General features: G+C 36.9%; 1 protein-coding gene across 1 annotated transcript in view; it reads left to right on the forward strand.

Annotated features, from left to right (window-relative positions):
• The window catches only part of RASA1 (RAS p21 protein activator 1), a 65,139-nt gene that overhangs the window by 26,285 nt on the left and 25,688 nt on the right, over positions 1 to 13,166 (forward strand). Inside the window, exons 6-10 of the mRNA XM_054809417.1 lie at positions 596 to 627; positions 2,249 to 2,301; positions 2,983 to 3,133; positions 8,703 to 8,781; positions 11,740 to 11,860. Coding sequence (XP_054665392.1) covers positions 596 to 627; positions 2,249 to 2,301; positions 2,983 to 3,133; positions 8,703 to 8,781; positions 11,740 to 11,860 — 436 coding nt within the window. The remainder of the gene's footprint in view (positions 1 to 595; positions 628 to 2,248; positions 2,302 to 2,982; positions 3,134 to 8,702; positions 8,782 to 11,739; positions 11,861 to 13,166) is intronic.

Below are 13,166 nucleotides of genomic sequence, written 5' to 3' on the forward strand. Positions count from 1 at the left end.
GAAGGGCTTGTGTGGGTGCAGGAAGCCAACCAGGTGACCTGCAGATAATTCAGTTCCTGTAGGTAAACAGATGGTTTAATATACTTCGGGGGGGGGGAATAAATTTTTTTTTTTTAACAAGCTCAGCATTATCTTGAAGTCAAATATTATCAAATATTTTTTATAATATTTTTCGGCACAGTACATGTGTTTTGCTAATAGCAGTGTTACCTGCAGGTGCTTCTCACGGACCTGTCAGGATGTGAATAGCTAAATTGAAGTCACAGTACCAGACTATTGAACTGTAGGATGATATATCAGTGGTTAGGTTAACCTTAGGAAAGCTGAGATTTTTAAAAAGCTACCACCTCTACAGAAGGACTTGAAACATGACAGAAGCAGTCCTCTGAAATAACATATTTTGGCTGAATTTCCACTTAGTGAATGAAGAAGAAAACTTCTTTACATGGAACTGCAACAAGTCCTTTAGTTAAAAAATGTCTCAGACTTCTTAACGGGGTTTTTTTGTACAGAAGGTCTTAACCTATGAAGGTCTATTTTTTTTAAACTGAGCTGTACTGTTGTCATGCACTTAATATGTTAATTTTCTCATTAGGGAAGAGAAGAAGATCCACATGAAGGCAAAATGTAAGGATTTTTGTTTTGTTATTAAAAGCAGTCATAACTGTTTGTAAACTTCAGCTATGAGATTTCCCAACTTTTGGGAAGGTGAACCAAAGAGATGTATGTATTCATCTCAAGGCTTTTTTCTATACTAGCTGCTGAAGATGCATGGATAATTAACATGAAAAAGTGATGTAATAGGTATGCCTATTGCTAATGGGTTTTGCAGTTTTAACGTCTTAGATGAGTCCCTGTATGATCACTTTCAGCCAAAATACGCACAGTGGAGTATTTCTTGAACATAGTGTTTGCCTTAGAGGTAAACTTTTTCCAGATCTGCACAACTCTAAATGCTGGAGAGAGAGCAAAGTACCATTAGAAAAATGGTAGTGTGATAGTTACAGCTTGTCTCTGTTACCTTCATGTAATAACACTTAAGCGTTAAAGAAAAAGACAAAGGACTATAAGATGTGTTCCATTCGCTTAAATATTTTTTTTAAAAGATTGAATACAATTTAGAATCAACAATGTATTGATATGTCAAGTTGTTGACAGATTATGTTCAGTAGTAAAGGTGAGTGACAAAGAAAGTTCAGAAAAACTTCTAGTGGCTTGATTATGTCATTTGTCCTCCATTTGCTTGCTGTATATGCTTCTGCTGCTTTTTCTCTATTGCCCAGTTTGTGGTCTCCAAGAGGCTGATGGCTGAAGGAGGCATTTTTTGTTACCTTAATAGCAGAAGGAAAATCACTGGCGTGTTTGTTGTTTATGTACTGTTTGCTAGTGTTCTGCTAGTCAATTTGGCAGTAGGGATACCTTCAACTGTAGGATTTTTTATTTATTTGTTTGCAAAGTAGTTTGTAGCAGATGCCTGGAGCTTTGATACTCTCTGCCCACAGTTATTTGTGCCACTCAAAGGAATCCTGGGGAGACAGCGATTCCTTCGAATGTTCCAGTAGCCAGAAATTATCCTTTAAAGGTAGTACAGAAAAAGAAAATTAAAACTAGAGCTCTTTTCTGATATATAAAAAGTCCATAATTTAGCTGTGCTTTACAGGACAGAATAAGCTATTAAGTTGTAGCATGTCAAGCTGTTCTGTATAGTCATAATTATGAGGCTGAAACTGGACAGAGGCTGCTGAACATTTTTAGGATACTGCTCTGACACAGGACTCTAAAAAGGTATGAAGTGTGAGATCAAAGGAGTTTGTATTCAATATTCTAACAAAGCCAGGTTTTATTTCCACAGCTTTAGCAAAATTGTTTGAATTTTTCTGAACAGCATTTAACCTCCTTGTTTGAGCTTTGGATTTCATGATTCAACTAAATTGCTGTATTAGACTGACTACAAATAACGCCTATCAAACTATCTACTGTTTAGACAATTCATTTTCATCTCTAAACACAGTTGGATCGGACATTTTTATAGAAATCAATTTATTTATATACCTGTTGATGTTATTTTTTTCATGCTATTGTTAGAACAGAATCATTAAGTAGCATAATCATTGATTATCTCATCTATATGTATTAGGTCTTTTTAAATAAAGATCAATTCATAGGTGCCAGAGCCTTGGATGTCACCACAGCCAAAAAAGAGAGCTGGTAGTCTTGCTTTCTAATTTTTCTCTTCATCTTTGTTAAGATGGTTCCACGGGAAGATCTCCAAACAAGAGGCTTACAATTTGCTGATGACAGGTACTTGTATTTCTGATTGAATGGTAGTGAGATGGCACAAAGTGATCCTATTCCTATTAAACTATGGCAAAACTTCCTTTTATGTGTGAACACACGAGTGTCTTAGTCTGACCAGCCCCTGTGGTTGTTACCTCTGTAAAATACTACATTGGAAGAAAACTGTTGTGGCTGTGAGTTGGGTATGTTCTCAAGTACAGTTAATTTAGTAATTTTTGATTTTTTTTTATATTAATATATCTGTAATAAATTATTTCACTTAATGATATTTTCATCAAAATGCTGTGGAGAAAGAAAATATATTACAAACTTTTTTAGCTTTCATAGAACAAATATTTCTTTAAATGAAAACATCAAGATTTCTGACTGAATTTGTTAAATAGCATACTTTAAATATTAGAACAGAAATTAATTTTTAAAAAAATGTTGTCAAACTATTTTTTGTATGCTCTTGTAAAGAGGTGGCAAAGATGTGGCTACGTTGCCAGCTACAGCTAAACTATTTTACATGAATTTTGGCAACTCAGTACTAGCTCATCTAGTTCGAGATCACTGTTTGAACTTACCTTATAGACTTTGTATTTCTTGAAGCACGCAATTCTTGCTAATATACATTGGAAATAGATTTAGTAAGGGCTCGCATATAACACTAAGAAAAGTAACACTATTACAATATCTTTTCAGTTGGTCAGGTGTGCAGTTTTCTTGTGAGGCCTTCAGATAATACACCTGGTGATTATTCACTTTATTTTCGGACCAGTGAAAACATTCAGCGTTTTAAAATATGTCCAACATCAAACAATCAGTTTATGATGGGAGGCAGATACTATAATAGGTAAGTTTTAACAGTAAAATGAATTGTGCGTATTTTGTATTTGTGTAAAGAATTTGTATAACTTGCTCCTGATAATTATTACTGCTATGATTATGAGACTGTAGTTTTCTTAGTAGTATACTAACAATGTTCCCTAACTTGTGTAGTATTTACTTGTAACTGAGCAAGTTTTTAAAGCTTGCAGAAGCCTCAGCATAGTTTGTTTCTTTTGAAGTATTGTCCTCCTTCTGCAAACCTGTTTCTTCACACTATAAATTGGGGATTGCCCATTCTCTACTTATGTGGCTTATTAGGAGGACAACAGGCTAGGAGCCCACACTCTAGGTGATGTCAAACTAATTAGCAAATTAGTGGAAGTCTTATCAGTCTCAAATGGTTTTGCAGCATTAAATAGTGTATCTTCAGAAGGTTACTACATTAAGCAAGCTACTACTTTAGATTAGAATAGAGTGCTGGATTCACTTGAGGCATGTATATAAATTACATTTATCTGAAGAAGATTCTTTCCATGGTGTTGAACAGAAAACAAGATTGTAAAGTTAAGCAGCATGAAGTTATGACAAAATGCTTTTAGAATTTTTTTTTTAATATTTTGGTACCTAGTTTGCGGAGATCTTGCTCCTGAAAGAGAACCTGAATAGCTTTAAAGGCTTCATTTCTCTTGCATGCTTCGGAGTATTTGTACTATGCTCCTAGGCTTACATTCAGTCCAATTCAGTATGTACTGCAAGTTGCTAAACATCATGGAAGTTCAAGCATCTAATGAAGTATGCAATGCAAGATAATAAAGGCACAACATGAAGATAGTAACTGCCAAAATCCTCTAGAAATCTCCTGGAGAGTGCAATAAATTAGGGGTGGGAAAGAGGGAATAACTTTGTGGGGTTTTTAATTCTTGCATTAGTTCATTTAATGGGGACACTATAAGAAAGAAATCTTTAAGTATGTGAAGACTAATGTGGCTTTGTTGTATGGAGTAATCAGAAGTGGCTGAAAAAACAACAAATACGGCATTGAATCCAGAGTGGAGATATACAAAGTATGAATTTATGCAAGATAATGAAACTATTTATAAGCATTTCTTGGTGCAGGGGGTTCTGTCTTTGTGGCTTATCTAAAAATGCAGTGTTGTCTTCAAGGTGAAAATTTCAGATTTAAGAAGTGCTGCTTCTTGTTTAAATTCATCTGTTCAACAGTTTCCATTAACTTTTAGCTTTTTTATATTAAGCTATTTCAAATAAATGCTTTTAAGGTATCTCTTTTGAAATCTGGTATTAGCATTAGAGTAGATCTTTACAAAACAGTCCTTGATAGTAGAGTATTTTTCATATTCTCTTACAATTTTTGTGATTGTAATTGGAATAAAATATAAAATGAAAGCAATCTGCTCTTTGGCTACAGAGTATTGGTTACAGTTACAGTCTCAATAAATTATAGACCTAGATTTTCTATACAAAAGAAAGAAGCTAAAGAATAGTAAGGAAACACAAAATGAAAGAAGTTTGTTTTATTTCTCTGACATTTTGAATATCCATACATGGGACTGGAACCACTATAACCTATATAAGCAACAGTACTTCTGCTTGTGTTCCAGAAGACGTTACTGCAGGTGATCATAGGGAAGAGGTCCTGGGTACTTCTTGGGAATCTCGTAGTCTGTGCTCGTAGGAAGACTTATTTTTTCCACCAAGCTGTTCCTTTTGTGTGTGTTTCCACCACTCTGTATGTAAATTGCTTAAAGTTTCTGTTGATGAGTGTGACCGACAGGCTGTGTTTGCAGTCTGTCGTACAGATATCTGCTTTCATTATTTCGTTCTCTTGCATCAGTTCTGCAGAAGAGCCAGCCTGTGGTCTTTTAGGTGTTCACTTGAAGGTCCCAATATATAGCACTTGTATTGCATGCATATTGCAGGAATCATGTTGACTATGTAATGAGGAAGTATTTTCCCATGGACTTTGGTAAACTATTTAACTTTTTTGTGGATCTTTCTGTTTATTCCATGGATAACAAATTACTCCATTAGTCATCTTTCTACATTTTCATGGGAAAATTGGCAAAGCTATTTCTTGGTGGTTGTACCGAGTCTGACTGGTATGGAGTTAATTTTCTTTACAGTAGCCAGTATGGTGTCGTGATTCAGATTTGTGGCTAACACAGTGTTGATAACACACCAGTGTTTCAGCTCTTGTTGAGCAACGCTTGCACAGTGGTGAGGCTTTCTCCGTTTTTCAGAGACCCAAACTGACCAAAGAGATATATTGAGTAATAGAAACTGAAGGGGACGTTGCGTCTTCCAAAGTGAGTGTTGCTCAGACTGTTTGAGCATCAGTCTGCTTGTGAGAGGTGGTGAGTAATTGCTTTTGCATCACTGGCTCCCTCCCCGCCTTCGCTTATTAAACTGTCTTTATCTTGACCCATGAATTTTGTCACATTGGCTTTTTGTGTTTTCTGCCCTGTCCTGAGGGCAGGGAATGAGTAAGCACTGGAGGGTGTTTAGCTGCTGGCTGAGGTCACCCCTCCACAACCTTTTAATGCCCCTCCTCTTCTTTCTCCTTTTCTTGAGGTTTTTATGTCTGAGTGTGATGTGGCAGGGAATATCCCTTTGGACACTGCAGGCCAGCTGTCCTGCTGTGTCCGCTCACAGATACTTGCAGTGTGGGCGCAGGGGAGCAGAGTGGGGAAAAGAAAGCCTTGGCACTGCAAGTATGGCTCAGCAATAGCCAAAACACCGGTGTGCTGTCAACACAGTGTTTCAGTCATACATCTAAAACACAGTGCTGTGTGGGCTGATAGGAAGAAAATTAACTCTGTCCCAGGCAGAACTTGCACAGTTGTGATTTTAGTAACTGTGTTGTGAGATCTCAGTCCAAAGATGCACAATTTGTGGTGTATGGCTTTTACTGTGAGGGTGGTCAAACACTGCAACAAGTTACCCAGAAAGGTATGGAGTCTCCATCCTTGGAGATGCTCAGGGTATGGCTGAACAGGGGCCAGAGCAGCCTGCCATCATCATTGGCCCTGCTATGAACTGAGGGCTTGGGCGAGGTGGTCTGCAGAAGTGCCTTCTGTGCTCAGCTGTTCTGTGAATAACTTCCATATGTGTTTCACAGTGTTTCTATGTAAGACAGCATTTATTAATGTTTCAATTCTGATTTTGGAACATGTGGTAGGAAAAGCATACCAGGCCATTTCTCCATCCTCCTCCCTATCTGCCTTCTTTCCAAAATTCAATGTACGTAACAGGTAGCATTAAAAAAAACCTGTAAAATTCGAGATGGTTCTTTGTTTCTGGTGATTCTATGTCAAAGGAGAAGATAGGAAACATTGGCCCAATAGTTTATAGAGTGATCAAGCTTTTAAGTTATCTTGAATTTGAGACAGCGTAATTTGAAAATTTAGTAGATGATTAACAGATAATTTTGTTTCAATGGGTAGATTAATCTGTATTGTGATGGGCTAAACAATTTAACATTAATTCCTTGCCTTTATAATTAAACAGTGTATAGAATTCTGTTGCTTAGTACTGCTTTCTGGATTCTTCATTATTTCAAATGTCAGCTGTTCGGATAACTCTCAATTCACTCTTTAAATATTAAAAAAAATGGTACTATTTGTGATGGTGAGATAGTTTTAAAATCATTCAAGTAGCCAAGGCCTGGGGAACCTAACAAGCCCTATACTGAGCATTTTAAAATTACTAAAGTAACTGTAATGTTGTACTGAGATCCATCTTTATTTCTGTATATCAAACCAAGCTTAGCGTCTTTTTTAAAATCTGTGCTTATTTGTACCTTTCTTGATACATTTTGTGTAAGTAGGATTTTTGTTGCTGTCAGACATTGAGGAAGGCTATGATTCATTTTCCTGTCCCCTAGATAAGTTTTGTGGTCAGTCTGATTTCATGCTTGGTGTTTTACATATTAGATAAGTCTTATCACTTGCAGATTCACATTCTGTAGTGTGCTTGTCTGGAGATACCTGGTATCTTTGCAGTGTTCAGTTTGTTCAGGCATTTGAGCTGTCATAGCAGTAAGGCAATATACCAGTGGCCATCAGAATCGAATTTGCTTGCAGGAGAGGACTGCAGAGCCAAGCCTTTGGTCACTCTGTCAAGGCATAAAGTCCTAGTCTGCATGGTGCTCTGACTGCAAAAGGAGTTTTCAAATGCAACTGAGTTTATTCTTCAGCTCATTTTATGAAATTGGAAAAAATTAGGCACCCTCCTCCTTATATTGAGGAACTTGTGCTGGTATTTTTAACCAAGCAAGGAGAGGAGGCATTGGCAGTCAAGGTATTCTTGTTTTGATGAGGGAGAAAAATTATATAAGGCTGTTTTACTTAATACAAGATGTTGGCAGTAGCTATTCAACATGCAAAATATAATGACTGAGTCATTATTTTCTGTAGTGTGGCAAAATTTAAATTTTTATGCAGAAAATGGCATATGCAGATTGCATCTCAGTAAAAATGGAAATAAATTATTTGATTTCAGTAATACTGAAAGAGAAATTCATGTCATTATACATACCTGGAAAACAAAAATATTTATGGGAAGAGTAATCATTGTATGAATCAGGTACTAGTTCATAGCTTTGGAATGAGAGAAAAGTAAACAAAAATATCTTGCTATAGCTTTATTTAAATGTTTTTGATATTATTTTTAGAGTATCAGATATTGTTCCTGTGTTGAACACAACTGTATCCAGTTGTAACAGCTCAAAGATTTAATTGCTGCATGCCTTGTTGATTGATTATCTTTGCACACAGCTAAGTATGCATGAAGTGAGAAGACATGCTCAATATATTTTTGTTTTCTACTTAATTATTTAGCTCTTTTTTTTAGGTTGGTATTTTTCATATGAATGATTAATTTTTATTCATGTTCATGTTCCTGTTCTTATTACAGTGTAAATTTCAGTAAGTGCAAAAAAAAGTTAGAGCAGCTCAAATGCCTTGAGTTTTCAGGTTGTATCTGTCACTACGTCTCTCATGAGCCTTCCAAATGCAATTGCAGTGTCAATCTGGCGAGTAGAATGAATGCTTCCCTGTAGAGGAGTGCTACCGACTGAGTATTTAATTGCACAGGATAGCTCCGTGATTTCTGAGTATGATCTGTGTAAACTCTGCTTTAAATCTTTTCTGTTCCTGTCTTCCTAGAAAGAAATTTCTGTGCACTTGCGGTATCTCCCATTCCCCTTCCCTAGTTATTTTAAACTTTGAAAATTATTACCAATGAAACAGCAATTTTTAGCCTGGTTGGGGAGCTGGTAATGCACATGTGCTACTTGAGTCTGAAAAAAGTAGTGTCCTTATCTGGCATTTTAAGCAACGAATTAAAATATTTTGCAGAGTTTAGAATTAATACATTCTGAATACAGTTTTGTGAACTTTCTTGACTTCAGTATGTTAGTAAATTCTCATTGCTACAAATGAGATTATGATGTTTAATGCTTGATTTTATTAAAACTTTGTGAGAAAGTTTTCTGTGGTTGTATGGAAAAGCAAATTCTCAAACAGGAAAAACTAACCTGTTTTAACATGTGCATCCTCTTTTTCTTATTGGAACAGTATTGCTGACATCATCGAGCACTATAGAAAAGAACAGATTGTTGAAGGATATTACCTTAAAGATCCTGTTCCAATGCAGGTAAGACTTCATCTCTGAGTGTTTGTTGTTGAAGACACAGACCTAATCATCATCAAATCAATTTATGAACTGAATTACAGCAGATACACCAACAGCATCATCTCCAATTTTATTTTTTTCAACTTATGTGTTTCTTTTGTTTTATCCTCAAATGCATTCACTTACCAAAGGTTGGCTTGTAGTCAACAGAAAATATGGTAAGCTCTCTCTGTCCTTTGAGGTGCTCATCCTCTGCTATGTGCCTCTAGCTCTAGTCCTTGGCTCAACCATGCTGTGCCTTAGTCCCGTGTTAGGGGGAACCAGGCTGCCCTCCTGTCTTGTGTCTGGGGTTTTTCTTCTGCCAGAGGAAACCTGTATGCACAGAAGAGCTTCAGGGGTGATTGCAGGACTGGTTCTGGAGCGCTCTTGCCCCATAACAGAAGTTCATCCTAAGAGACCACCAGTAATAAGCACACCACATCATTTAACTTTTCATAACCTTATAGCTTGTTATAAAGTATAGATGTATATTTTGTTCCCTCTCTGTTCCCAAACTTTCTTGTTTCAGTGGTTAGAAATTTGCCTCTAATTTCCTCCCTAAATTGAGTTATGATCAATTCATACTCCTTTGTGCAATCTGTCGTATTAATACAAGAACATTTCTTGTATTCTTTCTTAGTCAGCTCACTAAGCTAAGCATAGCAAACCTGATCCTGTCCCCTTGTAATGTTCTCGTGGTTGCCCTGCTGCCATCAGTTGTAGTGCAAGCTTGCCCTTCTTGAATGTGGTGGACCAGAACAGTTTACAGTACGATGTCATAGGTAATTCCCTTTCTCTCTGGAAAATACTTAACAGAAATCCTACAATAGTTGTCATTTTCTGTGGTGGGTTGACCCTGGAGAGCAGCTAAGGACCCACACCTTTGCTCACTCCCCTCTCCTGTAGATGGAGACAAAAGCAAAAAAACTCCTGGGTTGAGATAAATACAGGTTAATAAGAAAAGGAAGGGGTGGTGGGAGTGATGCAAAGGCAATCACTTGCAATCTCCCACAAGCAGCCTGATGCTCAGCTGATCTCTGAGCAGCGGTCACTCAGGAAGACAGACAGACAGAGAGACATATACACACTCTCACACACCCTTACTTTTATTGCTGATCATGATGTTATATTGATGGAATATCCCTTTGGTAGTTAGCATCAGCTGTCCCGGCTGTGTCTGCTCCCAGCATCTTGCCCACCCAAGAGTCCCACTGGAAATGGAGAAAGTCCTGGGCTGTACAACCACTGATCAGCAAGAGCCAGAACACTGGTGCCATACCAACACTGTTTTAGTCACAAAACCAAAACACAGTTCTGTAGGGGCTGCTGTGACAGAAGTTAACTCCATCCCTGCAAGACCCAGTATATTGTCATAGCCATGTTATGTCATAGCTCAGTCCTCCTGTGAATGACTCAGCTGTTCACGTTTCTCATTTTCTGTTTTCTGGTGGTAAGTATCAACAGGTGTAACTTTTATGTTGTACTAGTAGACTTACACCTTGTTATTCCAATCTTTCCTATACTGCTAATTGTCTCGTGTCATCAGTGCTTCCCAGTTGTTTGCTGCTGTTAACTCTTGCTCAGTAATGTGCTTGGGACAAAAAGCAAATGTGAATCCTGAGACTGCTCGTTGAAAGGCTTCACTAATGACTTTCCTCATGCTCCACCATTATTCTTGAATCATGGCAGTACTTGTCTTCATTTTAGCTGTTTGCATATGCACTTGCAGTTCCTGTATTAATAATCTGTGCATTGACTAATTTTCTATGTGAGACTACTTCAGATTCTTTTATCCTGTTCAGATGTATTTGTGATTTGCTTTGTTTAAAAATTCAGTGGTCAGTGGTGCAATTTATTTGGCTTTGTGATATCTCCCTTCCACGTACTACCATGCTCTATGTTTTTGAGGGTGGGAAAAAAATGTTCAAAAGTCTTGCACACTTTTGTCAGTCAGATTGAGTGCCTGTGTATAATATGAAATTTACTTGAAAATATTTGTCACTAGATCTGTTGTTTTCTGCACTGTTCATTGTGTAGTTATATTATGGAGATTACCTTGAGCTCATAAACACCTGGATGTTGCTTCCATTGTACATCCTGTAATTCCTGTTAGTATTACCAAAGTATTTTTCATCTTGCTTTTGTCATATTGTTCAAAATCATAATTCTTGTAGATATATGGGCAGGAAGAAAAGTAGAATATTTAGTATGAGCCTGCTCATGTATTGCTTTTCATCTCAATGCTGTTCTCACTGCTTGACAGTCTTGCTTTTCATGTTTTCTTATGGCTAAAGAACTTTTGCTGATCAGCTTACTTGGTAAGGTCAAACTTGGCTTGACTTTTGGCCATTCTCATTTGTCACTTGCGTTTCCAGATCCTACAATTTTCTGTGTGAATATATCCTTTTTCTGTTTCTAGTTTCTACTTTCTTCTCTTGTCTTGAGTTCTATTCAGTTAGGACATGTGAGTTCTAATGAGATTAATGAGAGACTGTGCAACTTCAAGTGAGTCGTTTTTAATTGTAATCTGCACCATTCTTATTGCTTCAGAGTTTATCCATGATTAGTCAGTCCTGAAACTTTGGTGGAAGACAATTAGAAGCTAGATAAATCTTGAAAGACTTGCATGAATTTAACACAAATCACTGAAATGCTGCTTTCTATTTAATATGAAAAAGACACAATGTTACTTTGTAGAAGTTGGTCTGTATTGAAAACTTTCTTCTTCCATCATAATTCTGGAAATATGGAATTAGTTATATTACATTTATAGCAAAGGTATTGTATGTAAAATGGTATTGCTTTACTAAAATGCATGAAAGAACAGTAGTAGTGAGCAGGTAACATTCAGTAAGATGATCTTGGTTGTGGTTTCATAGTATGCAATTTTTTAATGACAGTTTCTGAGCTTCAAATATGTTTTTCTTACATGTTTACCAGCACCAAGAACAAGTGCTTAATGATACAGTGGATGGAAAGGAAATCTACAATACAATTCGTCGGAAAACAAAGGATGCTTTTTATAAAAATATTGTCAAAAAAGGTTATCTTCTGAAAAAAAGTGAGTTTGCTTCTATAAATTATTTTTTTTAAAAAGAAAATGCAGGTATGGATTATAGAATCCTAGAATATCTCAGGTTGGAAGGGACCCGTAAGACTCAGTCCAGCTCCCGGCTCCTCACAGGACTATGTAAAACTAAACCATATGACTGAGAGCATCATCCAGACGCCCCTTGAACTCTGAGAGGCTTGGTGCCGTGACCGCTTCCCTGGGGAGCCTGTTCCAGGGACCGACTGCTCTCTCAGTGAAGAACCTTCTCCTATGTCCAGCCTGAACTTCCCCTGACACAGCTTCATTCCCTTTCCTTGTATCCTATTGCAGGTCACCAGAGAGAGATCAGCACCTCCCCTTCTACTGCCCCCCTTAAGGAAGGTGCAGACTACCATGAAGTCACCCCTCACTGATGAGGTCACCCCTCAGCCTTCTCTTCTCCAAGCCAAATATGAATACTTAGTGAATTTAGTATAGTAGTGGTATTAGAAAGGACAGAATTGAAGTGGGGAAAAGGTTCTACAAAGTGTACGGAGAGTATGAAAGACTTCGTTCGTTTAGTAGAACATTATTAGAACAACATGATAGATAAAATGACATGCAATGTGAAAATGTTGATTAGCAGTTCTGAAAAAAATCAGAGCGCAGCACAAAAAATAGGCATCCTTGTCAAAGGTAGCATTCAAACTCATTAAAGTATATTTTCATAAAAAGTGTTTTTATTTAATACAGAATTCGTTAAATTCTAGCTGATGGAGTAGGTTAGAGAGAGATAGAATAGTATAAATCTGTGCATTCATTGGAGAGCACAGCTGGTTTTATTTTGTTATTCCAAGTTAGGTCATATGTTTTAAATCTTAAATTTAAAATGTATATTCTGCTGTACAAGATACATAGTGATTTTTTTTAGGGCTCCAACACTGACAAGAGTCAACATAACATAAAATGAATACATTAAAAGCTGACTGCTTGACTCATCTCATATAACCCTGAAGAATTGCCATTGAGCAAGTCTTTGAAGTTCTGAGGAAGCTAGTCCCTTACTAAGTGTTACATTTCTACTTTTTAAAAAATCAGCATTAATAGAAACAGATAAACTATCAATAATAAAATTTCTGAAATGACAAGAGACCATAACTGGAAGGATAAGCTACAGATTGTAATCTGAACAGCAACCAAAACTGAGAAAGAAGGTATGATTTTAAATATAGCTAAATATAAAGGAGACATTAAAAAACACAAACCACCCCAAACTGTAGACCCTTTGAACTGAACAAGAAAAGCATCTCTTCTATTGAGAAGGCTGATTTTGAGA

The sequence above is a fragment of the Grus americana genome, chromosome Z, assembly GCF_028858705.1.
Source record: "Grus americana isolate bGruAme1 chromosome Z, bGruAme1.mat, whole genome shotgun sequence".
NCBI classification, from domain to species: domain Eukaryota; kingdom Metazoa; phylum Chordata; class Aves; order Gruiformes; family Gruidae; genus Grus; species Grus americana.